The sequence below is a fragment of the Brienomyrus brachyistius genome, chromosome 7 (genome assembly GCF_023856365.1).
Source record: "Brienomyrus brachyistius isolate T26 chromosome 7, BBRACH_0.4, whole genome shotgun sequence".
Classification (NCBI taxonomy): domain Eukaryota; kingdom Metazoa; phylum Chordata; class Actinopteri; order Osteoglossiformes; family Mormyridae; genus Brienomyrus; species Brienomyrus brachyistius.
Genome location: NC_064539.1, coordinates 2,090,367 through 2,115,633, shown reverse-complemented (window position 1 = coordinate 2,115,633; position 25,267 = coordinate 2,090,367). Strand labels below are relative to the sequence as shown.

The 25,267-nt window shown below is 49.3% G+C and overlaps 1 protein-coding gene across 4 annotated transcripts in view; it reads right to left on the bottom strand.

The window, feature by feature from the left end:
- Positions 1-11,420: 11,420 nt before the first annotated feature.
- erbin (erbb2 interacting protein) overlaps positions 11,421-25,267 on the bottom strand; it is a 60,371-nt gene continuing 46,524 nt past the window's right edge. For 2 of the 4 annotated variants that reach the window (XM_049019528.1, XM_049019529.1), the window contains 12 exons: positions 24,254-24,375; positions 23,713-23,886; positions 23,063-23,245; positions 22,569-22,686; positions 22,280-22,463; positions 20,705-22,163; positions 19,987-20,106; positions 18,334-18,390; positions 16,066-16,239; positions 14,942-15,034; positions 14,671-14,745; positions 11,421-14,582 (listed from right to left, as the gene is read on the bottom strand). In XM_049019528.1, coding sequence (XP_048875485.1) covers positions 14,475-14,582; positions 14,671-14,745; positions 14,942-15,034; positions 16,066-16,239; positions 18,334-18,390; positions 19,987-20,106; positions 20,705-22,163; positions 22,280-22,463; positions 22,569-22,686; positions 23,063-23,245; positions 23,713-23,886; positions 24,254-24,375 — 2,867 coding nt within the window. In that variant the 3' untranslated portion in view covers positions 11,421-14,474. The other 2 variants (XM_049019530.1, XM_049019531.1) reach the window with 2 other exon arrangements.

The following is a 25,267-nucleotide window of genomic DNA, read 5'->3' as shown; positions in this document are numbered from 1 at the left end:
CCATCCTTGCTGAAAACAGCATGGATAAAGCCTTGCTTCTCCCTCCTGAGTCACCTGACGATTTGCTAGAATCTTTGCCTCACCCAGCTCCTCCCACACGTCTTTTTCATCAGCAACTGCCAAAGCCCCATTGCACTTGATCTGCTGGTACCAGTAGCTCCAGGAATCCCTCCAGACAACCAAGCTTGGAAGGCCTCCTTCAGCCTCCTACAGGTGTCCACCACAGGCACCTGTGTTCTCTTCCAACAGCATCATGTAGTGACCTGAGAGATGTTATGTGGTACATTGGGCGGAGCTTAATTTTGCTCCACTTCTGACGTCATAAGCGAGAGGGGGCGTATCCTTTATTCTGATTGGTCGGGGGCTTATATCTATATACCATACATGCTTATGCCACGTGCTGCTGAGAGGGGGACATATGGTTTCGGAGATTGTCGTTAAACTTTAATAGAATTAAAATACCTTACATATCTTTTATTAATGTGCTTTTTTAAATTACGTTAAGGAATATAATAAGACATATAGCAGGATGAATGCAAGCTAGCGCATACACGTCCAGCGGGGGTCCGTCCGGCCGTAGCCGCGTGTTGTTAGTAGACACAAGCGCCACGGCGTATTTTAAGAGAAGAAAACACCAAAATGTTTTAAACAAGAAGAAAAACTTTAGCGTTATTTTAAAAGAAAAAGCAGGATGAATTTAAACAAACATGCCCGAAAGAAAGAGAAGAGCAAATTTAAACAAGCACAAGCGAAACCAATAGACATATCGCAGGTCGTTTTAAAAGAAGAGAACACTCATTACATTTAACCACCACGTTAAAAGAAAGACTTTAGGGATATTTACCAGGTTGGAGAAAGCATTTAAGCAGCAAACTTTTAGGAGAAATAGGACGAAATGACCACGGAGTTTTGCCATACGCGACTACACCGTTTGAACAACGCGGTCGAAATGAATGATCTTGGTCCAGCACTTGGCGCATGCGCACCCACACCGACGCCATTTCAAAATGGCGACACCGGCGGAGCACCAGTTATTTCAAATAAACCCCTATAACCATAACGTTTTTAAGTAATGAAGCGCTTTTCTGCCAATGTGAATAATAAACAATAATCAAGGAATAACGCGGTTAATTCTTGTTTATATGAGCGCATGCACTCTCTCTCTCTGGCTCACTCTCATGTAGCGCATGCGCGTAGATCCACACAGCATTTCCTTCAAAGAGCCAGCTCGTTGCGGAAAGCAGCTGTCAATTGGCTACCAGCGGAAATTGTGGCCGTGATGCTAACCATTGGCCCAGGACTGTGAGAAGCAGACAGCCAGCAGTCCCATCATGGCAGAATGCACATTAATTCTATATTTTATATGTTTATTTGTAAATAGTATAAAATAATCTATTTCTGATTTAAATAAAAGTTGATCACAGAACACCCCCGGATTGTTTAGCTGCATTTAGCTAACTTGAAAAGATGCATTTTTACACTTACATTTTACATACACATTTTTAAACAATACCATTTAAGGAATAAAAACAATTTACTTGTATTTTGTTAGTTTATTATTAATTTAATAGCCGTGGGCACTAGTGAGCGATATTTAGCAACATACATCAAAAAACATTTTAAAAACTTTGGTACCCAGCAAACAAGGTGTCACGCCCACACTGACGGACTCTGCCGAGGGTTCCACCTCGACCACGCCCCATAGGCGGGACTCGCCAGGTGTTTCACATGAGACTGATAGGGGAGCAGTTTTAGGCACCGAGCACCAGCGAGACGTTGCGAAGTATTGAGCCATGCGAGTGTGCCTTACTGAACAATCTATTGTCCTTTGTCTTCCCATTGCTTCCTCCCTGCTCTGTTTACCCAGTGTACTTACCATTCCTCTTCCTCTCCCCAGACCTGTTCCCGTACCTGAACCATCTTCCCTGCTGAGACCGGCTCCTCTTGTACCCCACACCCCGTGTTCTCGTGTCTTGTGTCTCCTCGTAGGACAGACCTATCAGCTTCGGACCCCTGCTATTCGACCTCGACTCTTCTCTTCGACTTGCCCTACCTGTACTTTTGCTCCCATGCATCCAATAATCCAATGCATCTGGTCCACCATCCGGCGGTTCCGGGCGGGAAAGCGGTGCAGCATCAACACTATTTATGGTGGGGATGGTGCGCTGCTGACCTCAGCTCGGGACGTTTTGGGTCAGTGGAGGGAGTACTTCGAAGACCTCCTCAATCCCACCGACACGACTTCCGATATGGAAGCAGAGTGTGGGGACTTGGGGGTGGACTCGCCTATCTCGGGGGTGGAGGTCGCTGAGGTGGTCAAAAAGCTCCTCGGTGGCCGGGCCCCGGGGGTGGACGAGATTCGCCCAGAGTTCCTCAAGGCTCTGGATGCTGCGGGGCTGTCCTGGTTGACACGCATCTGCAGCATCGCGTGGACATCGGGGGCAGTGCCTCTGGATTGGCAGACCGGGGTGGTGGTCCCCCTCTTTAAGAAGGGGGACCGGAGGGTGTGCTCCAACTACAGGGGGATCACACTCCTCAGCCTCCCTGGCAAGGTCTATTCGGGGGTCCTGGAAAGGAGGGTCCGCCGGATTGTTGAACCTCGGATTCAGGAGGAGCAGTGTGGTTTTCGCCCTGGCCGTGGAACAGTGGACCAGCTCTATACTCTCAGCAGGGTTCTGGAGGGTTCATGGGAGTTTGCCCGACCAGTCTACATGTGTTTTGTGGACTTGGAGAAGGCATTCAACCGTGTCCCTCGGGGGGTCCTGTGGGGAGTGCTCCGGGAGTATGGGGTACCGGGCTCCCTTTTAAGGGCAGTTCGGTCCCTGTATGACCGGTGCCAGAGTTTGGTCCGCATGGGCGGCAATAAGTCGGACTCGTTTCCGGTGAGGGTTGGACTCCGTCAGGGCTGCCCTTTGTCATCGATTCTGTTCATAGTTTTTATGGACAGAATTTCTAGGCGCAGCCAGGGCGTTGAGGGCGTCCGGTTCGGTGACCTCAGGATTAGGTCTCTGCTTTTTGCGTTCTGTTGGCCTCATCGAGCCGTGACCTTCAGCTCTCACTGGAGCAGTTCGCAGCCGAGTGCGAAGCGGCTGGGATGAGAATCAGCACCTCCAAATCCGAGACCATGGTTCTAAGCCGGAAAAGGGTAGAATGCTCTCTCCGGGTTGGGGATGGGGTCTCTCGGGATCTTGTTCACGAGTGGGGGAACGATGGAGCGGGAGATCGACAGGCGGATCGGTGCGGCGTCAGCAGTCATGCGGGCGCTGCATCGGTCTGTCATGGTGAAGAGAGAGCTGAGCCAAAAGGCGAAGCTCTCGATTTACCAGTCGATCTACGTTCTTACCCTCACCTATGGTCATGAGCTTTGGGTAGTGACCGAAAGAACGAGATCGCGGGTACAAGCGGCCGAAATGAGTTTCCTCCGCAGGGTGGCTGGGCTCTCCCTTAGAGATAGGGTGAGGAGCTCAGTCATTCGGGAGGGACTCAGAGTATAGCCGCTGCTCCTCCGCATCGAGAGGAGCCAGATGAGGTGGCTCGGGCATCTGATCAGGATGCCTCCGGGACGCCTCCCTGGGGAGGTATTCCGGGCATGTGCCACTGGGAGGAGACCCCGGGGAAGACCCAGGACACGCTGGAGAGACTATGTCTCTCGGCTGGCCTGGGAACGCCTCGGGATCCCCCCAGAGGAGCTGGACGAAGTGGCCGGGGAGAGGGAAGTCTGGGTCTCCCTGCTGAGGCTGCTGCCCCCGCGACCCGACTCCGGATTAAGCGGGAGATGATGGATGGATGGATGGATGGATGGATGGATGGATGGATGGCATCCAATAAAGTCTCTGGTTGCACGCGCAACTGGATCCCTGCTCCTTTCTGTTGGCCTGCACCACAGAATACTTCGCCATATCACTATGGATCCAGCACGCAGCCATGCTTTGGAGAACCGGATAGCGGCAGTAGAACAACTCCTGGCTAACCAAGCGGCCCAGGTTCCCCTGCCAGCTTCTCCACCTCGACCAGCCCCCTCCGTACCCATTGCATTACTGGAGCACTATGATGGGAATCCCGATTTTTGCCTCCCGAGGAGAGGCACTTTCGTTTGAGGAATTCGTCCGGCTAGCTGTCAGATTGGACAACACTGTCCGGGACCGGAGACGCAGGCGACTCCTGACCGAGGTACATCGAACCCCTCCCGGATCATCCTCGGACACCCCAGAACCTATGCAGCTAGGAAGGGCTCCCCTCTCCGCTGCCGAACGTCGGAGGAGAACCCTGGGAGGGTTGTGCCTCTATTGTGGAGAGGCCGGACACCTTCGGCTGACCTGCCCCTTAAGACCACGCTGTGAGGATAATTCAGCTCCGGTAGGTACCCCGCCTGTGGTAATACCTACTAAAAACCAACTCACTCTTCCCGTAGTCATAGGGGTAAGCGGAGGAACGGAGGAGACCCTGGCTCTTGTGGACAGTGGAGCTGCTGGTAACTTCATCGTCCAGACTCTAGCATGACGTTTGGGCTTACCCTTCAATAGACTGGCCCGTCCCCTTACCGTGCTAGGAGTGAAGGGGAGGAGAATCCAGGAGGGTACAATCTGATACCGGACACAACCGTTTACCCTGCGGTTAGGAGTACTCCACGATTAGAAGATTGAGATGTACGTTCTCCCTCACGCTAAGGATCCGCTTATCTTGGGTCTTCCGTGGCTGCAGCAACATAACCCGCAGCTAGACTGGAGAACGGGTGAGCTAACCTCGTGGTCGTCGAAATGTCTATCCACCTGCATCTCAATATCCTGTAATGCTTCCAGCATAGAGAGCCCCGAGCTCGAGGCCCAGCTCCAGATTCCCAGTGAATACCGGGATTTCATTGTGTGCAGCAAGTCACGGGCCTTTTCTCTTCCTCCCTACCGAGACTGTGTGACTGCGCTATAAACCTTCTGGAGGGAGAGACCATACCCAAGGGGAGGCTGTATCCCGTGTCTATCACAGAGGAAGCAGCGCTTGCTACATTCGGGAGAGCCTACTACAGGGGATCATCTGACCCTCTACCTCACCCGTCACGGCTGGGTTTTTCTTCGTCAAGAAGGACGGGGGACTTCCGATCCCGTCTCGACCTTGGTTCCACATAGCAATGGATTTTATCACAGACCTGCCCCAATCACGAGGTAAGACCATCATACTAACCATCGTCGATCGATTCTCCAAGATGTGTCGTCTTGTTGCTCTCCCCAAACTTCCCTCGGCGAGTGACCTTGCTGAGATACTTATCAACTCTCTTTTCCGCTATTACGGAATTCCTGAGGAGATTCCCGAGGACCCCAATTTAGCTCGCGAGTGTTTAAGGAGATTTGCATGAAGCTTCATATCAACCTTAATCTGTCCTCTGCTTATCATCCCCAATCTAACAGGCTTGCCGAAAGGACCAACCAGGAGGTAGCCAAAGCTCTCCGGACATTGTGCCACAGAGAACCCGCCGGGTGGGCGTCGCATCTGGTGTGGGCCGAATATGCCATCAATGCCTGGGTGTGTTCCTCTATGAACGTTTCCCCCTTCCAGTGTGTCCTCGGATACCAGCCACCCCTCTTCCCATGGGACTCTCCGGATGGACCAGAACCCCGAGTGGAGGAGTGGTACCACAGAAGCCAAGGAGCCTGGCAGAGAGTACAACGTTCCCTCCGTGGTCATGTGAAGTGGCAGAAGATCCAAGCAGATCGCCATCGCCGAGTCGGACCTAACTATCGGGTGGGGCAATTGGTTTGGCTGTCGACCAAAAACTTACGCATTCCGGGGTGTCGTAAGCTTACCGCCCGCTACATTGGCCCATTTCGGGTTCTGCACCAAGTTGGCCCCGTAGCAGCAGTACAACTCGAGTTACCCCGGGTATATCGAATCTGCCCTACTTTCCACGTGTCGCTTCTCAAGCCTGTCAAACGTTGTCCTCTACGGTCGGAGTCGAATCCCAACGTGGACCCCCCCCCACCCGGTAGAACCTGGCGAAAACTCCCCCAGTCGGATCCGAGCCATCTGGGACTCCCGTCGCCGGCGGGGACAGCTACAATACCTGGTGGAGTGGGCGGGTAGTTCTCCTGTGGACAGCTGCTGGGTCGCCGCCAATTCACCGACAGACCCCTCTGTCAAAGCCACTTTTCATGCACGGTTTCCTGCGAAACCTGCTCCGTGGCCCCGGGGTAGACCCCGCAAGCACCACCGGTCTCCAAGAGGTGGCCGTCAAGGGGGGGGGGGCACTGTCACGCCCACACTGACGGACTCTGCCGAGGGTTCCGCCTCTATCATGCCCCATAAGCGGGACTTGCCAGGTGTTTTGCATGAGACTGATAGGGGAGCAGTTTTAGGCACCGAGCACCAGCGAGACGTTGCGAAGTATTGAGCCATGCGAGTGTGCCTTACTGAGCAATCTATTGTCCTTTGTCTTCCCATTGCTTCCTCCCTGCTCTGTTTGCCCAGTGTACTTACCATTCCTCTTCCTCTCCCCAGACCCGTTCCCGTACCTGAACCATCTTCCCTGCTGAGGCCGGCTCCTCTTGTACCCCACACCCCGTGTTCTTGTGTCTCCTCGTAGGACATTTACATTTACAGGATTTGGCAGACGCCCTTAGCCAGAGCGACTTACATAAGTGCTTTGAGACTCTGCAATGAATTTCCGATGCTAGCTCAATAAGGACCCAAGCTATGAATACTATCTCTGAGAACTCCATTGAGTAGTGCAGAATTTTTTTTTATTTTTATTTTTTTAATTTTTTTATACACACACCAGAAAAAGAGTCGAGTAAGAATATAGAAGTTCTACGTCAGGTATTTCTGAAAAAGAAAAGTTTTGAGCCGTCGCTTGAAGACAGTCAAGGATTCAGCTGTTCGGACATCTAGGGGGAGTTCATTCCACCAATTAAGTGCCAGGACAGAGAAGAGCCGAAATGCGTGTCTTCCTTGTGCCTTGAGGGGAGGTGGGACCAGTCGAGCAGTGCTGGAGGATCGGAGAGATCGTGGTGCAGAGCGGGGTGTGATGAGGTCCTTTAGGTAGGATGGTGCCAGAGAATAGGACAGACCTATCAGCTTCGGACCCCTGCTATTCGACCTCGACGCTTCTCTTCGACTTGCCCTACCTGTACTTTTGCTTCCATGCATCCAATAAAGTCTCTGGTTGCACGCACGACTGGATCCCTGCTCCTTTCTTTTGGCCTGCACTACACAAGGGACATCCAGAGGACGTCCTCAGGTCATCCGCAACACGTCCCTTTTTTGGGGACGTCCTAAGGACGACTGTTTTACTATGAACAATAAAATCATTCAAAAGAGAGTTGTGTTGATAGCTTCCAGGAATAGCTTTTTAAATAAATAATTTTATCTGAATTACTTCTTTTTATTAATGGTCCATCAGGATGTCCAGAACTCGTCCTTTGAGGACGTCCTAAGGATGACCCAAGGAAGTCCGTATTACTATGAAAAATAGAGTAACAAACTTAGGCCAGCGGCGTTTTTGTACTTGATGCCATGGAGACGCTTTTTGCGGCTCCCGCTCCCTCACTCACCCTCACGCGCAGTTCAAAGCATTGTCACGGGTGAGACGCGACACTTTTCTTTGTGCATAAAACATTAACAAAATCCTCTAAGTATCATTAACGAGTATAAAGTTATAAAAATACGATGGGTTGAAACACATTTAGGCGTAATCCTACATTATTTTTTAGTATCATTATTAAACCGATTAAATTCCTGTCAGAACGAGCTAACGGTATTGCTATGTGATTTATAGGATCAGCTGAAGAGTTTTCTGTCGCCTGTGCTAACATTCAGGTATGTTCACTAAAATTGTCAGTTTATCACACAGTATCAAAGTACATGTTAATTGTTTATATTATTTGTGTATAGGAAAATATTGCTGTATATTGCTGTCCACCATAATCCATTTATATAACATTTGGTTAAAATGTTCTTTAAAATAGCCTCCTCCCCCCGATTGGAGAATTTTATCAACAGCAGTCCCATGTGGTACGTATTCCACCTTGATCGGAAAGTTTTGCTGCTCGCACATCGAAGTCAAATTAAACTGTATTATCTCAGCTATAAACATGTACTGTAAAGAAAAATCATAAAAAAAGAGAAATTCTGGCAGAATTTTTAATAAAAATTTAATAAAACATTGAATCGCTGTAAATTTAATAACAGTAAAAAAATTTTTTTTTTTCCAGTACTGTGAATACAAATAATTCCTGTAAAATAACATTAAAACTCTATTTTTTTGAAAAAATTTCCTTCGTGCCACAAAAAATTGTTAATCAGATTTAAGTTGGTAAAAAAACAGATCATCACTGGAAGAATACTAAAAAGTATTTGGGATTTAAAAAATTCCACAATAAAAATACCAATTAAAGTGTGTAAATTAACAGAATGTAACTGCTGTATCACCAAAAAATGCAGCAGTTTTAACATAGATCGCAGTAATATCATGATAATTAAACGCTTTTTAATATCAATTATACGGACAAAGGGGTGGCATGGTGGTGCAGTGGTTAGCACTGTTACCTCACACCTCTAGGACCCAGGTTCAAGTCTCCGCCTGGGTCACATGTGTGTGGAGTTTGCATGTTCTCCCCATGTCGTCATGGGGTTTCCTCCGCGTGCTCCGGTTTCCCCCCACAGTCCAAAAACATGCTGAGGCTAATTGGAGTTGCTAAATTGCCCGTAGGTGTGCATGTGTGAGTGAATGGTGTGTGAGTGTGCCCTGCGATGGGTTGGCCCCCCATCCTGGGTTGTTCCCTGCCTCGTGCCCATTGCTTCCGGGATAGGCTCCGGACCCTCGTAACCCAGTAGGATAAGCGGTTTGGAAAATGGATGGATGGATATATAGCACCCGCTGTCTAACTACAGCTGCATAACTATATATTTTCTATCATGTGAGGTAGGCCTGTTATCAGCGATGACACATATTTCAAATCCTATTTTATACATTTATACTTAAGTAATTCAGACATCCCTGTAACTTGATTTGGCAATTTAACAAATATTTATTCTCTTTATATTTTTACGATGAACATAAAAACAAGATTTCGTCGTGCAACTGTCTTCCATCTAAGTGGCTAGTGGCTCTTTGCAAATGAATCTCTGGATAAAGTTTTAACAGCTGAAACTGGGAGCTCAATTTTCAAAGAAAACATTCATTTGATGGTAAAAGTCATCAGCCACAGCCATGTTACAGAGCTAGATTCTTCATTTTTTTTCTAACTTTCTTCTTGTACATTTTGAACCACATATAACTTTAAAAACCAAGTAACCTTGTCATCATGAACAAGAGCAGATAATTCAGCACTTTGTGCTGCCTTACCTGATTTCCATTTAAATAGGCGGATCTGTTCCCAACAGAATGTGATTAACTAGAATTGTCTGGGAATGTTACAGTAATTTTAGATTTTTATTCTTAAGGTTGAATTTCTGCATGATTTATATTACATAAAAACACTTGTTGAGCAAGACAAAAGCAAGGGCTAAAGAGAAAGGGCACCAACAATGTGAAATGCTGAACGGGTCACTGTGCAAGAAGACTTGCTGCAGAAACAACTTTAATTCTGTGTTTTCTCCAGGAAAGCAGTACAAGATGCCCAGAGCTACATATGAGGAACTGGACACTAAGAGTGAATGCAAGAATCTCCATTTTATTGCAGTCACTTGAAATGCAATTTTCCTAAAAATATATTTTAAAAAAAGCCTGTCAATCAAAACCCCAACAGTGTTATCCTAATGAGGAGCGTGTTTGATACAATAATGAAGAGTTCACCATAAAGAGGTCAGAAAGGTAAGTAGGACACAGTCATTACCGCCATTTCATTAGGTGGGGATGGGTAGTGCAGTTGCCTCTAGGACGGCAAATATAAATCCCAGCCTGGGACAGCCATGTTGCATGCTGTATGACAGTGTTTTGCAACCCAGTCCAACGGGCCCCCCAGACTGTCCACGTTTTTGCTCCTTCCCAGCTCCCAGTAAGGAGCAAAAACATAGACTATCTGGAAAGGGGCTGGGAGCAAAAACATATTTTTTTTTTTAATCATTATATCGTATGGTGATTATCTCCACTGACAGGGCCAGAGTTTTTACAGCCAGGGCAATTCCAGCCCCATCAGAACAGAAATTCTTCACCACATGATGAGCCTGATCACCCGTGTGTGTGTGTGTATGTGTGTGTTAATACACTGCCTGGCCAAAAAAATACGTTGCCATTTGAATTTTTCATAAGACCGCCTTTAGCTTAGATTATGCCACACATTTGTCATGCCATTGTTTCCACAAGCTTATGCAACATCTCACCCTTTATTTTCATCCAGATTTGCATTCATTTCTCACCGAGATCCTGTATTGACAAGTGAGTTGAACCACTCCATAAAGCCTCCTTCAGCACATCCCAAAGACCTCCAATGAGGTTAAGGTCACAACTCTGAGGTGACCAAGTCATGAGTGAAAATGATTCCTCATGCTCCCTGAACCACTCATGACAATTAAAACTCAATGAACCTTAGCATTCTTGTCCTGGAATATGTCCATGATGATGGATGGAGGTGTAACCTGGCCATTCAGTAGATTCAGGTAATCAGCTAACTTTACTGCTGTATAATGTTGGTCAGTTGTAATAATGATTTAGTCATTGGCTCTTAAGTATTTGCTGATATAAATTCAAAGGGTGACTTTTTTTTTTTTTTGCTCAGGCAGAGTATTTACTGGTTTACCTAACCCTGCACTAACAGAGCCAACCCAGCCATAACAGAGCCAATAGAACACTTCAGCATGGAAAATGTGCCATTGTCTGACTCTACAAACCAAGCCAATCTGAACGGACATCCTTACTCAAGGCTGCTAGACTCGATTGTAATTTAATGCAGAGATGTTTTCAGAACAAAATTTGCCCATTTGCCCTACTCTAAAAAGTATTCTCTAACTTTGTTCACGCATTATCAATTCTATTGCTGGTTTATTTGTATTTCATGTGCAAATACATAGGGAAAATAAGCATACAGATGTGACATGATGCAACCATTCATTCAAGCATCCATTGGTTTGTTCATTGTATTTCTGAATTGTGTATACATTTTGGTGCCTGAACTTCAGGGTTGCTCAGGCATGTGTGTTTGACCATCTTTGCCTGGTTTTGAGTTTCCATGTGCTCCCAGTGTTGTGTGGGTTTGGATGCCATTTCCGGCCCATAGCTAACCAATGAGTCGGAGCCATTGTTAATATTATTGATTGGACATCACTCCTGAGAGATTATGAGACTAAGGGCTAAGGATAATGTTCTGCTTCTCCATTTCGGGGCTATTTTAGTAGCACATGAATATTCAGGAAAAAATAACCATAAGTTGTATTACTGCAAAAGAACCAAAGTACAAGGCACCATTTCAGGCTAAGCAAGAACTCTTACATACACATTTAAAGAGAATTAGTTTATTTTTATTTTCCAAAGGTCACCTCAGAAACAGAATAATTATATACAAAGTCTGGAATGTTGAATAACTGCGTATCATTCATCATAGCTGCTTCAGGAGATGCCTTTGAAAGAGTTGTACATTAAAACAGTCATTTCTGCTTTGCAATTTATTGCTGGTTTTTCAAACTCAAGTCACTAATGCCATAATCATTTGACTTTTAAAAAGTATTTACACTTTGATTAGTAATGTCTAAAAATCAGAGGAACGTCATCTAAATAAATAAAAAAGGGTGGGATTCACGTTGTCCTTTCTATGATATGCAAGCAGCCTGTGCTCTGCCCTTTAACCCCCAGATTGTCAACAACACATACATGAACAGCTTGGTCAGCATGGGGGGGGGGGGGGGGAGGGGGGGGCAAGACTGGCCCCAAAAATTACAATGACTTTAGTAAGCTTTTTTTTTTTTTTTTTTTTTTTAAATTCTAAATGTCGATAAACACGATTTGGAAGTGCATCATCTGCTGTGATTTCCAATTTCCAAAACCCTCAAGGATTGTTCTCCTGGTGCACTATTTCAGAGGGATTCAAGACAAAACAATCAAGTCAACAGGGGTAAAATCACACGCAGATCTTCCTGTTTCAGCTTCATCTATCAACATGGTGAACGCAGACTCAGCCAACAATTCGGCAGGCAGAGAATATTGTAATATCAGTAAAATGTGACAAAAGTTGATTCATAAAGCACATTAAGGAACTGGGCATTTCAAAAGCAAAATGCCTTCATTTATTTAAAAGTAAATCAAATAATGCTAAGTAATTAGGTGCTGTTATAGAATGGGTAAAATCATAAGTGACTACTGATAATGCAGACGATGGTCCCAGACTGTCTATTCAATTATTTCCTTGTTTAGGAAATTAAAAGAACATAGCAGGCTTCATGTTCAAACAAAATCTAGCCCCCCCACCCCGTCCTCCTGCCCCCAACAGACTCCCCATATCACTGAACGACATGCAGCAACAACACAGCGACATACCCGACATCTTTATTCACAAGACCACCTGGGGGAGGCCTTAAAGGGATGGATACCTTAAAGGGACGTACCTGACAATGAGACGTGCCGGGCAGAACTCAAGGCGACGTGGAAGACGCCATTAAGGGTGCTTCCATGGAAAGGCAACTTGTGGCCACAGGTCACAGTTTCACCAAGTTTGTGCCCCCCCACCACACAGACCAAACATTTGCACCCCTGCCACAGGTCATTGTGGACATGCCCCCCCAGGCTAATGATATGCCCAGAGGTTTCTCAGTACTTCCATGGAAGAGCAGGGGTGAAGGTTAAAAACAGACTAACACAATGGAGAAGACTCAGGGTCCCGTGCACACACATCATGGTGAGAGAAATAGTCTTCAATTTCCTCAACCAAACAATGCAGAAATTTAATTTCTGGTATCATAAAAAAATTTAAATTATATAAAATCCCATATAACAAGGGAGCACTTAAAGGGTCTCCATTTTGATTAAAAAAAATACATTGATGATTTTCTTTTAAGAAAAAAACCTGTCTATTGCTATTTGACCGAAGTACTTCTAAGAAGGACGTCTCTTCCCATGGTGGAGATGGAGATCATGGCAGCTACCCTCCTCCCAGGTCTATGGCACTTGACAGTCCATTTCCCAGCCTCATTCACACCTCTTAGCACAAAACGAGAAGTCGGGTACGAAACAGGATCACTCACTACAGGAAAAAAAATAAAATACGAAAGGTTTTGAATATTTCCTACAACATTGTGTGGTGCCTTTTTTTTACACAATGGAAAGGCAAACTGATCCTCATCCAAGTCCAAAAAGGAGTGAGACCCCTTCATAGCTGCTCCTTGTGAATGTTTTCATGAATGGCCATCCAGCCTGGAAGATGAGGTCCAAAGCCCAGGCTTGTCCAGCGTCCGACGTACTCAACAGGTTTCTCGCAGCTCTCTGACACCTTGCCAAATTGTACACATTTGCTTTGGTTACCTAGCACGCACACACACCACTTGCTCTTTTCACTTACTCAGGGCTAGGTGAATTAAGGCCAAGCAAATATTACCATCATCACCACCATCTCTTCTCACCTGCCACCCACTTCCCCTCCCTTCCTAAATGGTTCAGTCCATCTATTTCATATACAATGGGCATTTACACGTATTGCATGTTACAGGTTGGGAATGGTTTAGATTAAATTCTCTCTAAAGAGATTCCAGTCTTGGTGAGGAGATTCTGCTATAAAATTGTTTTCAAATTTCAGTGTTTGAAATAAAGGGGTGTCTTCACATGAATCCTGGCATGGGCTTCTCATCTGGACCTTCTTAATGGGCAATGCAAAGTCCTGTTCGCCAAGGAGCCTGGACAGCATAAGGGGCTATGGAGCCCCCTGGTGTTTGCTGAGTGCAATACTGGCTCCCCCTTTTGGTTCCCCACAGTGCGTAAGAGTCAGTGTTTGGGGGGGGGGGGGGGGGCATTCACCGGGGAATGGAAAAAAAGAACATCTAGTAAAACCAACTTAGCATTACATTGGTCTTCACATTCATCTTCAGGTCAGAGCACTGTCCTGATTGTATGTTCTGTACATTTTAAAAGTGGTTTTGTCACTTTAAGTTAAAAAAAAAAAACGATAAAAATAAAGGCATACAGGTGTTGGCAAACAGAGAGCCCTGCCCTCTACTAGCCAGCTACAAACTGTCACTTTACTACAAGAACTATTATTCTGTAAAATTCATATGGATAAAGGAGAAGGGGAAATAGGAAAAAAAATATGTCCTACAGTCTGTACAGAAAGCACACCAGGGTTTTTGTCACGTAGGAATACCACCTTCTTACTGTCCATCTGATTAGAAACAAGGGTAGGGTATCCCGCACTGGAGATTCTGCCAGGCCACACCACCTTTACTCCGAGAAGTGGTTTAGTCCCGTTTACCACAGCGGTGACACATCCTTTACCAAGTGTGAGCTGAACGCCTGCATATGAAAGAGGCTCGTTTGCGTGACGCTGTCCCACTCGTGGACCACCTCCATCTCAGGCGGACATCTCCCTGACAATGATCAGGTCCACTGTGCTGGGAAATGTCTTCAGGAGAGATACTGCATATCCATGATCGATATTAACAAAGTTGTATCCGTTTGCCTGTGCCGGTAAGTAAGCGATTAATTACATCAGTGTTATTAAACATGGTGACAGCAGTGAGACGGCACGGTGACCCCTAACCCCTCACCTGGATGATCTTGTCCCCTGGCTGCAGGAGCTTGGACGCTGGCCCCTCTGGCTGGACCCTTGTCACGAAAATGCCCTGAGAGGTGTGATGAAAGACTGTCACAACAGAGCCTGTTGCACTGGGACTCTCAGTTATGGGAAAATTGCCTTTCTGCTTTCTCTTAGTAAATGAGGAATTGGAAGAGCATCAGCCTAATATTAGCTCAACCTGTTTATTTTGAAGGAGATGAAGCATTAAATGTATGCCGATAAGGTAACTGACAAACACATACGTGATCTTCTGGGCGAAAGGGGTTTCCTCTGCCGCCCAAGCCTCCTGATATACTGAAGCCCAGCTCAGGATTCTTCTCAATCTGCACATGGACCTGTGACAAAGCCAAGTTTCAAAGCTCACTGAAAATAAGCCTGTGGTGATCATCTAAAGACACAATCCTGAGGTTATTTACTGCCATTAGGTAATGTCCAAATGTGATTATTCAGATCGAGGCAGCACTGTATTTTAATAATGTTTAAATAACCACCAGCTCCAGTCCTTTCCCAGTCCAGCTGTGTATATAAATCATAACGTTTAAATTTTGGCCGTTTTGCATGGCCCATGGGAAATGAGAGAACACAAATGCAGCTGCTGGCTGCTCGTCACTAGGGGGAGCTCTTTGCAGGCACTTGTCTGGTTGGCCCAGGTACCATTAATCTCCTAGCAACTCCAGCATGTACGTCCTGTTCAGGGACGATGTGCTTTCACAGGAGGACAGCATGTATTGACCCTCATTAAAACCCCTTAGCAGCAGTGTACAGGGCGCTGCGGCCATTGCCATGCGGCAGGACTCAAGGCCGCAGCCCCCCGTCGTACTAAACGAAGACTGCCAAGCGGAGCTGCTCATGGTACAGCCAAATCTTATCCGCAAAGGGCTAGTGTGTCTGCAGGTTTTTGGGATAACCTTTAGGTCAAATCTAGGTGTAAGGACTCTTCAACCAGTCAGTCATCTAATTAGTATACTAATTAGGAAGCTACAGCAAAAACCCACACATTCAACTGCCCTTTTTGGATAAGACTGGCCACACAAGATCTAGGCCGAGTGCGACCCAGCAGACTGCCGGAACTGTGTTTTAATGAGGAACACTGACATCTGACACAGCTGGGAACACAAGGGGCAGCTCTCTCCTTCATAGGGTACTAACGTGGCTCCTCTTAGAATGCAAGAGAGTCCCAATTTCGGTGATCCAGCCTGAAATGCAGGGCTGGTGGGGGGACCAGGACACCTGGGATATGGGCTGATCAGCTGGAGAAACCTGAGGCCTCTCTCCTAGCATCAGCACACCAGACTCCTTGTAGCAGATCCGGCCCAGAGGACTGTACATGTAAAACCCCTTGTTTATTACGTGTGGCTGGGGGTACCTCTTGCTGGACCAGGTCGAGCGGTGAGCGTGGGGGGCCCTGTGCCTGCTGGGACACCTTCATCTTCAGGTAGTCGATGAGCTGTTCGCGGGACGGGTGACGTGCCATGGGCGCCGGGCCACAGCTCATGGGGGGCCGTGGAGGTGGGCATACCTGGCCGTTGGGCAGAGGTACCTGCGGGGAAGTCGGAGCAGGTTATGTGACCTTGTACAGGCACAAATGGGAGACACACACCTTAAACACCATGCAGCAGAGCAGGCAGGCACCCCATCACTCACACTAGTAGAAAGACCTGAGGACTGGATGATCAAGCTATGGTCGAGACAGCACAGGCCGTACGACCGCAGGGCTGAACGTGGTTACCCACCCATTTATACTCGAGCTTCGTCCCATCACTATGGCGACCAAAAAAAGCAACCCCCAGACAGCATTAGTGGATTGAAGAGCTTTTGAGAAGATGGCGATGGGTGGGCAACTCTGTGGCAGCAAAGGAGGCTGCTTCCCCTGCACACAGTATGGGTGGCATTCCCATCTTACTAACATGCTCTCCTGAGAAACCTGGCACTGGGCACAAGGAATCCCACGGGTCTAATATCGTTACCTCAACGCTCTACTTGTACTGTTATTTAACAGACACTTATCGAAAGAGACGCACAACTGAGAAATCGGGGTCAAACAGTCCCTGGAGCAACTGGGATTTAAGAGCTTTGTTCAAGGGCACAACAGTGGCATCACTCTAAATGGTGGGATTTTAACCAGTGACCTTCGAATCAAAGGCACAATGTCCCAAGCCGCTGAGTCCCCACGCTCCACCCTTCAAGCATTCGCCATTACTGAACACCAGCACCAGCGCAGAACGCCATGAGATGGGTCACTCACGAGCCCACAGCCAAATGACACGGCGGCACCCCTTGGGGAACCGCACAGCACTTACGCTGCTAATAACCTACATCTTAAAGTTGATTAATCAAGGGTGCTGTTAATTAAGGCTTTAGCCACACTGCCACAGTATATCAAAGTGTGCTTTACAGGCTGACGTGAAAAGATGCAGAACTCTGTGTGAAAAAACGAAAACCTGCTGCAATGTGCTTCTGCTGACAGCTCCATTGCAGTTACTCAACAGCTTTTGCTCTAACACTGTACTACTACTACTACTACTACTACTACTACTAATAATAATAATAATAATAATAATAATAATAATAATAATAAAAGATGCACTAAATATTGCAGTTGCACTGTTCTGACGACAGATGGCACACAAAGCTACAAAAAATAAATAGATAAATGACCAAAGAACAGTTTAATGATTAGGGGGAAGGAATACCAAATAAGATGTGGGAATTCTCGGGAAAATTACATAATTGGTCAGGACAGACAGCTCTGTGAAGTGGAAACCCACAAGCATCAGCAAAACTGAAATGGGACACCAAATGGATCCATCACCTGGTGACCAGAGTCCATGAACCCACAGCATGAAACAAACTGGCAGACAGACCCCACGGCAGGCTGGAGATGGGCACCCCGAGAATGCCATGGAGACGCAGAGATGTTTTTCCATGAAGTGGTAATAGAGCAGCTAATGCGAGCCGCACTGGAATGTGCCTTATCGCGGTGGGGGGAGCTGGGAGAATCCCCCACACCCCTGAAGGGGGGGGATCTCTTCTCTTCATCTCTATTACCGGGGGAGGGTGGTGGGGTGTCAGTACTGAGAACGCTGGACGAGAAAAATGCTGTCAGCGTACACACTTCCACACGATCTGTTCCTCAACATAGGAGTGCAGATCACCACGGCTTTGGGACACAGCAGAGGCCGATTGGGAAGGGGGCATAGACTTGCTCCCGAGTAGAAGCTTGGTGGAGGAGCACAGAGTGGCCATTAAAAGCTGATTGGTACTATTAAGACATCATCTGCAGAAATGTCATGGGTCGAATGGGAGAGTTAGCTGTGGTGAAGCCTGTCTCGGGCGCCCCTAAACGAGGCTCCGCGTGGTGGACAACACTTGGCTCATGTCTGCGTGCTGCCTGTGTATAGCGCCTACCTCCTGCTCCTCCGACTCACTGCTTGCTCCCATTACATCCCCAAAGCCACAACGCAAAAAGCAGCTGGACTCAGTGGATCACAGTCAATCTCACAAACCATGATGAGCCACGCTGGCTGCTTTGAAACAGAAATACTGTAAATCACAATCAGTGGCAGTTAACTATCACACCACTTGCTGACCAACATGCAGAACTGCACTTGAAGGGTCTGATCTGGAGACTTACTTTTCGCAGCGTGTCCATGGTGTAGCTCTGTGGTCCAGGAAGTCCAAAAACATCTTCCTATTGAGGGATAGGGGGGACGAGGACAAGGAAAAAGTGTTTTTTTTTCCGTTTTTGGAATAATGCCAAAGAATACATTAGCAAATTAAATTAAAATGCACTGCTAAATAGGGTCATGAAAAGAAGAGAAAGGGTGAAGAAAAGTAGGAGAGGACCATGTTTTTTACAGATGGGCTTCCAGTGGGCGTTGAAGGCGAGGTCCACATCACCCAAAAAGCTGAACTCGAACTTGAATACCACTTAAATAAGCAGATTTATTCATTTTAAATAAATGTATATCAGGAGTATGAAGCAAGTCAGGTCACAGCTCTGTCCAGCTACAGCATGACACTGACACCGATGGCGATGCCGTCAGCTGGCCTAGCTTACGGGGCAGAGCAAAAAGCATGCACTGGCAGGTGGGGGGAGCTCTGCAGCGCTGCTTACAGACTCCCATCTCTGTGGCTTACTCCACCATCAAACACCAAGCCATCTCCAGCTTACAGGACCGGTCGGCTTTGGCTTTGGAAACCTGTTTACATGACATCACCCTGAGCGCATGGATAATGTAAGATGCTAGTGCTACAGCGATCCAACTTTCCATTGCGGGAGAGGAGGTACTGAGGTAATATATAAAATGAAAAATACATGAGAGTTAGAGTAAGCCACAGAGATGGGAGTCTGTAAGCAGTGCTGCAGCCCCCAGGCCCAGAGCCAGAACACTGACATCCTGGGACAACGGCAAAGTTTACACAACAAGCATAAACCAAGCGATTGTACTTCTGACTTTCCAGGTTTCCCACTGTTGACTGCCTATGCGAGGCGTAGACCGCGAAGCCTCAGCACAACACCAGATGAGCAAGCGCACGCCAAACTGCCCCAGCTGGGGGTGACTCGTACTTACCGGGGTGTGCAAAAATAAATAAAAAAATAAATTTAAAAAGCCACATGTTAGTGTGCGGTTCTGAGCATGCCAGGAAACGTTGGTCTGATCTGAGATCTAAGAAAGCAGCACAGATGACAGCCACTATGTTTTGGAATTACTGTGGGTTTTTCCAGGGGAATCAATGAACAGGGAGAGAAGTTGACTGGAGAATTATGTCAGGACCAGCAGGAATCTGGACCATGTGTCAAAAAAGATGGACCTTAACTGATCACGTTGCTGATATCATGGGATTATCGCGATATGGGCAGAGTGAAGGGTGTGGGGGCACAGCATGCAGGTTAACACGGGTATGTCTGTGCGGGTGGGAGGGGCTTGGGGACACAGCAAGCAGACAGGTTAGGATGCCTCTGCAAACGAGAGTCTGTCAGTGTTGGGGGGGGGGTGATGGGAGAGGCTTGGGGACAACATGCAGACAGGTTAGGATGCCTCTGAAAAAGAGGGTCAGTCTGTATAGGGGAAGTCATGGGAGGGGCTTTGGGAGACAGCATGCAGACAGGCTAGGATGCCTCTGTAAACGGAGGTCTGTCAGTGTGGTGGGGGGCTGATGGGAGAGTCTTAGGGACACAGCATGCAGGCAGGTTAGGATACCTTTGTAAACAAGGGCCTGTCAGTACTGGGCGGGGGCAGGGGTGAGTGGGTAAGGGGGGGGGGGGGGGGCTGGGTGTACTCACACAGAAGCTGAAGGCTCCGTACGGCCGTCTGTCCCCAGGGCTAAAGGCCACAGTGCCGGGGCTGACATGCACATCCCTAGAGCTGTCACTAGTGGCGTTAAGGGACCAAGAGAGCATGCTCTGTGCAGAGGGGACACAGATCCAACCATCATGGACACTTCAGTGAGCATGCAGGCGTTACACCCCACCCCTCCACCCCCCCACGACCTCCCCGAATCTCACGCTCTCACCCGTGCCCTGATATGGCATGCAGTGAGTCCCACACACCACGGGTAGAGACACAATCCACTTGAAGACGAACACAGTGTTAGAGGAATAGGGGGCCATTGCAGCACGCGGGGGGCGGGGGGGCAGCAGCAGGTGAGAGCGGAGTGGGTGAGGGAAAGCAATAGATACAGCGGCCTTCTGGAATAACAAGCACTGCAGAAGGTACATAAAACCCCCTGCAAAGACAATAGACCCAGGAAAGTGGCAGACCAAGAAACGTGAACCACAAGCCAGCTACTGGCGAGCAAAGGACCTCACGACTTCAGCAGACATCCGCGCTAAACCTGCGAGCACCAGCGAGGGGTGGCATCACATCCCGGCATCCATGGCAATCGCTTCGCTGTCCCTAGCCCATATCTGATTTATATTTAGGTCCTCGTTTTAAAGGCTGTTGGGGTTTTGACTCATTGGGGGAGCCCACGTTGGGGGGAGCCGGCGTGAAGCCGCCTACCTTCTCCATTTTCTTTGCCTCAATGTGCCTCATGACCTGGTCCCTCCAGTCGGCAGGCACGCGCCCCGTGCCTGGCCCTTCCAGCAGCGAGTGCTCTGACTTGACGCGCACATTGGGCCGCTTGCTGGGGCTCACTTGCTGGTAGTTGAAGTCAGTCACTGACATGGTCCTCTCTGGCACCTCATGGGGGGGTGGCCGCGCACTGTGAGGACGGGGCATGCCTGGCCCATCAACGCTATAGGTGCGGGCTGACAGGGGCCGAGGCCCCGCCTGACTCATGGATGCCAACCCCCGGCCCGGTGCGTGGATCTCACGGTATGTCAGGTAGTCACCCTCGGGAACCGCCACACGCCTGGGGTCCTGCAGTGAGATGGAGACAGCCGAGGAGGAGGATGTGCTGGGCTGCCGCTGCAGTGGGCCCCTAGGGGGCAACATCCTGTCCACGGGCCTCAGGTCCGTGGGCCGGAGCAGGCCACGCTGCAGCGGCTGCAGGGGGTAGGGCGGGGCATGGTTGCGGTTGGAGTAGTTGGTGTTGGCCAGCAAGTGCTGGGGAGGCAGGTAGGCCTGCTCAGGCGGCATGGGCGTACGCAGGGCCCACAGGCCGTCCTTGGACATTGCACTGCTGGTGTATTGGATGTTATACTGTGGCGGTGGCTGCTGCTGTTGCTGCTGCTGCAGCATGCCAGTGGGCAGTGGGCCCCTGGGGCCGGTGGGGTCAGCTCGGGCAGCAGTCATCCGGGAGCCCAGCATCAGGTCGGAGGAGGACGCAGAGGTGCTGGGGTATACTTGCAGGGGCTGGTCGCTTAGCAGCGAGGCTGACTTACTCCTGACGATGCTCTGGCCCTGAGCGCCAGGTGCAGGGCCTCGACCTGCTGGCCCCGCCTCGTAGAGGCCCCCGTCGCACTCGATACCATACAGCTTCATGCCGCCTGTCTCCATGTTGGTGATGCTCTGGGATTTGACCACTGGCGCGGGTGGCGCTCTCTTCTGGGGGGACAGCTCTTCAGTGCTCCGCGAGAGCTGGGCCTCGCCGCCAGCTGTGACACCCACGGCTGCTGTCCGGACCTCGGCCAACGAGCGGGTCCCCCCCCCAGGGCTGTCTGCAAGGGGCTGGTTTCCGTTCTCAAGGGCCCCGGCGAGCAGCGTGTTGTTGTTGGGGGTGGGTAGATCGGCGGCCTTGTCGGGGTCTCCCGCCCGTGTGAAGTTGTCCGTGAGCTCCATCACGTTCCGGTTGATGTGGTCCCACTTGTCCCCGGTGCGACTGTTCAGGTCGATGTCCCGGAGCAAGGAGAGCTTCTCCTCCATGGCGACGTCGAAGGCGGCCATGTGCCCGAGCCGTGGCTCAGAACCCGGCTGGCCCTTCAGCAGCGCTTGCAGCAATGTATCCGAGCCGCTGCCGTTCTGCAGCGGCGGCTCACTGCTGCACAGCTGGTTCTGATTCTCATCCTCTTGTCTTGAACTAAAAGAAAACAGAGATGGGGGGTTCATCACTGCGGTTCGTCAAGTGACAGGTCTGGCCAAACATCTGAATAGCCTTTATGCCGTGAATGGCCGGATCACTGTTGTGGGGCTCACCCGCTCTTGGGCAGAAAGGGCAGCCGGGCCTCGCGCTCTGGCGTGTACGGCGACGTGTCCTGGCTGCTGTCCGTCGTCAGGGACACAGAGTCTGACATGCGGGACGGTGACGAGCAGTTGCTGTTGTTCTGGTTGCTGTTGGCCACCGTATCGTCCAGCAGCGAGTCTGCATCCCTGTTCTCCTCTGGGAAGGGAGGAGAGGGATTCGGTTAGAGCTGCAAGGTCTGAGAGGCCCCCACCACCCCGGCTTCAATCTCCCACCCCTTCCCTGCCCTCTCACTCCCCGTACCTTTCTTATCCTTGCCCAGGACCAACACCTTCGGCTGGTTGATGGAGATTTCGATCAGAGGGGGGCGCATTTCTGCCACCTTCATCTCGTCGTCTTCTGAGGACAGCTCCTCTGAACCCTTTGGGAGAGGACGGTAAAACAAATAAAGATGAAAGAGGACCCTGCCGTGTATAGAAGCCTGTTGGTGATGTCACAACACAGAAGCAGGCCAGATTGCCATTACCTCACGGCTCTTCAGCTGCTATTCAGCATCATGGACAAGAGCACTGCGGTAATTACATTCTCAAATCCACATGCTGTTTTTAGATTTTTACAGATCTCTCAGCATGTAGGGCAATGACAGGGTGTGAATCACCAACAGCCTTCCAAAGACAAGCATATTTAATCATAAAATCTGGAAATGCACTCCAGTGTTTAAAGTGCAGTAGAGAATGCCCTGAAGCTGCTAACGTCATGTATGAGCTGTGAGCGCGAGCAGTGCCTCTTCATGGTACCTCGAGGGCATCCTTGTGGTTAAGCACCATGCCTGGGTTTTCAGGCATTATCAGGGGGGCATTCTGTGTCCTTGGAACCTCTTCCTCTCCCGGCTCAGGCGTGACACTGCCGGTGAGGCTGTTCATGGTGGCTTTGGAGTCTGCTTCCACTGGTTTTCCATTGGCACAGGTATTCTCGACCACCTGGCAAGGGAGATGAAGCATTGGGGCACTTTGCTGGAGGACAGATCACTCATGCAATGTGTGCTGTGACTCCTTTGCTGAGTGTGAAGATCAAGCCATAATTAAAGAATGATAAAAGTGTGCAGGAACTAATAGTTTTAAAATTTACTTAAGTAAAACAGGGCTAGAGCAGGGCTGGGCAATCTTATCTGCAAAGAATATAGACAAATTTTTAGGAGAACTTTCAGGTCAGGTGTTCAAACCCAGGTGTGAGGACTCTTCAGCCAATCTAATTAGTAATTTAATTAGTGACTTGCAGGGAAAACCCACATATCCAACTGCCCTTTCAGGATAAGACTGGCCACCCCTGTTCTAGAATAATGGAAACAAGGACTCCGTCCACTAAGGGGATACCATTTCCTTTTTAATGAATCCAGTGACCCTGAATAGACCCGCCTAAGCTGACAAGTGCCTCCTAGAGAACCGACCTTGACACCCATGTCCCGCACACCCATGGGTGTCCTGTCGCTGGCCTTGCTTTCCCTGCCAGACTCGTCACCGGACTCATCCTCCCTGAGGCGGGTGGCAATGGACTGGGCCGTCTTCACCATGTTCTTCAGTTCGTCGGGGTAAGGCGTGGGGTATCGTTTCAGGTTGCCCTCCTGTTAAAGTGAGCCACATTAAACAGCTGGGAGGAAGTAGGGGTGCAGCCCCAAACCCTCGCAAACCACAGGAGCCCAAATCAGCACCAGCTCTTGCACCCAGCACATTTACAGGCAGATGTGGGTTTATCTTATTGCTGCCTGTCTCACAACTAGGGATGAGAGAACATTCACCAAATACCAATGAGCAGGAAGTCACCACACCAGCTGTTACCCCCATTTATTAGCTATTGTTGGTAAGGGTCACAAGGAAAGCGGGCTGGGCAAGTCACACCCCATCTCTCCTGCCCCAGACAGTCCCCTTGCATGTTAAGTAAGGAAGGACTATAACAAAAGATGCGCTTGCAGACCCAGGGCCAGCACTGACCCGTGGGGGCATGTCCCTTCGGTCCGTGTCTTCGTCGCACTCGAAGGCCACCTGGGCGCGCTGTTTTCGCTGCTCCTCCCACAGGGAAGGGTTGAAGCTCTCATTGTCTGAGGTGGGGGTGTCTGAGGGCGGGAGGGCAGAGAGACAGAGTGGTGAGTTATCACGCACAGACTCACGCACAACACTGCACTGCGGGACGCAGTGGCAGCACAAGGTGCCCAGCATAGCGGGTAAACAGGGCAGAACGGCATCCCCACTGAGACGTGCGTCATCACGCCTCCCCAAGAGGCCACGCTTAGCGTCCCTGGTGCTGCCGTGCTCCTGCAGGCCTGGCCGTGTTGTGGTTACAGGGCATTCCTGGACTGCAGTGGGCTGTGCTTCATGCCAAGTGGCCACTTTTATTCACGGAAGACTGAAGTCAGGTTGCTAGGAAACAGGTTAAGACTTTAATGCCTCCCTGTTCCCCCGGGAATCGGTTTGGTTTCCAATTTGGGCCCCCCCCTCCTCCACCACCCCTTCCCGACAGCAAAACAAGCTGGTCACATTGTTCTGGTTGTACCGCAAAAAACCTGCTCTTCTAGGATCAGGTTAAACAGACATAGGTGGTGCAATGGCAATCAGACATGCGCACATGAAGCCTTCCCACTCTGCCACCGACACGAGCCTTTAAATCTAAGCTGTTAATCTCAACAAAAAGCTACAGAGCAGCTCTGTTAGATGGATGCGCAGAAACATCCCCACCTCCCGACTGCCCGGCCGTTCAGGTACCAAGCTGCACCACCCTGCTACGGCGACAGGCCGCCACAGGTGTGGTCATGTGACCTGCGTGTACAAGCAAGAGGGCACGGTGCAAGGCGGAACAGAGTTGCTCCGACGTCGTGTGCGTATTCTTAACAAGGAGTCAGACCGACACCCACTCTTAATACTATTAAAATGCACCCTAAGGACTGACTTATCCTTCACCAATGCCTGCAACACCTCTTGTTCGCGCTCCCCGGAGAAGTGGAAGACCAA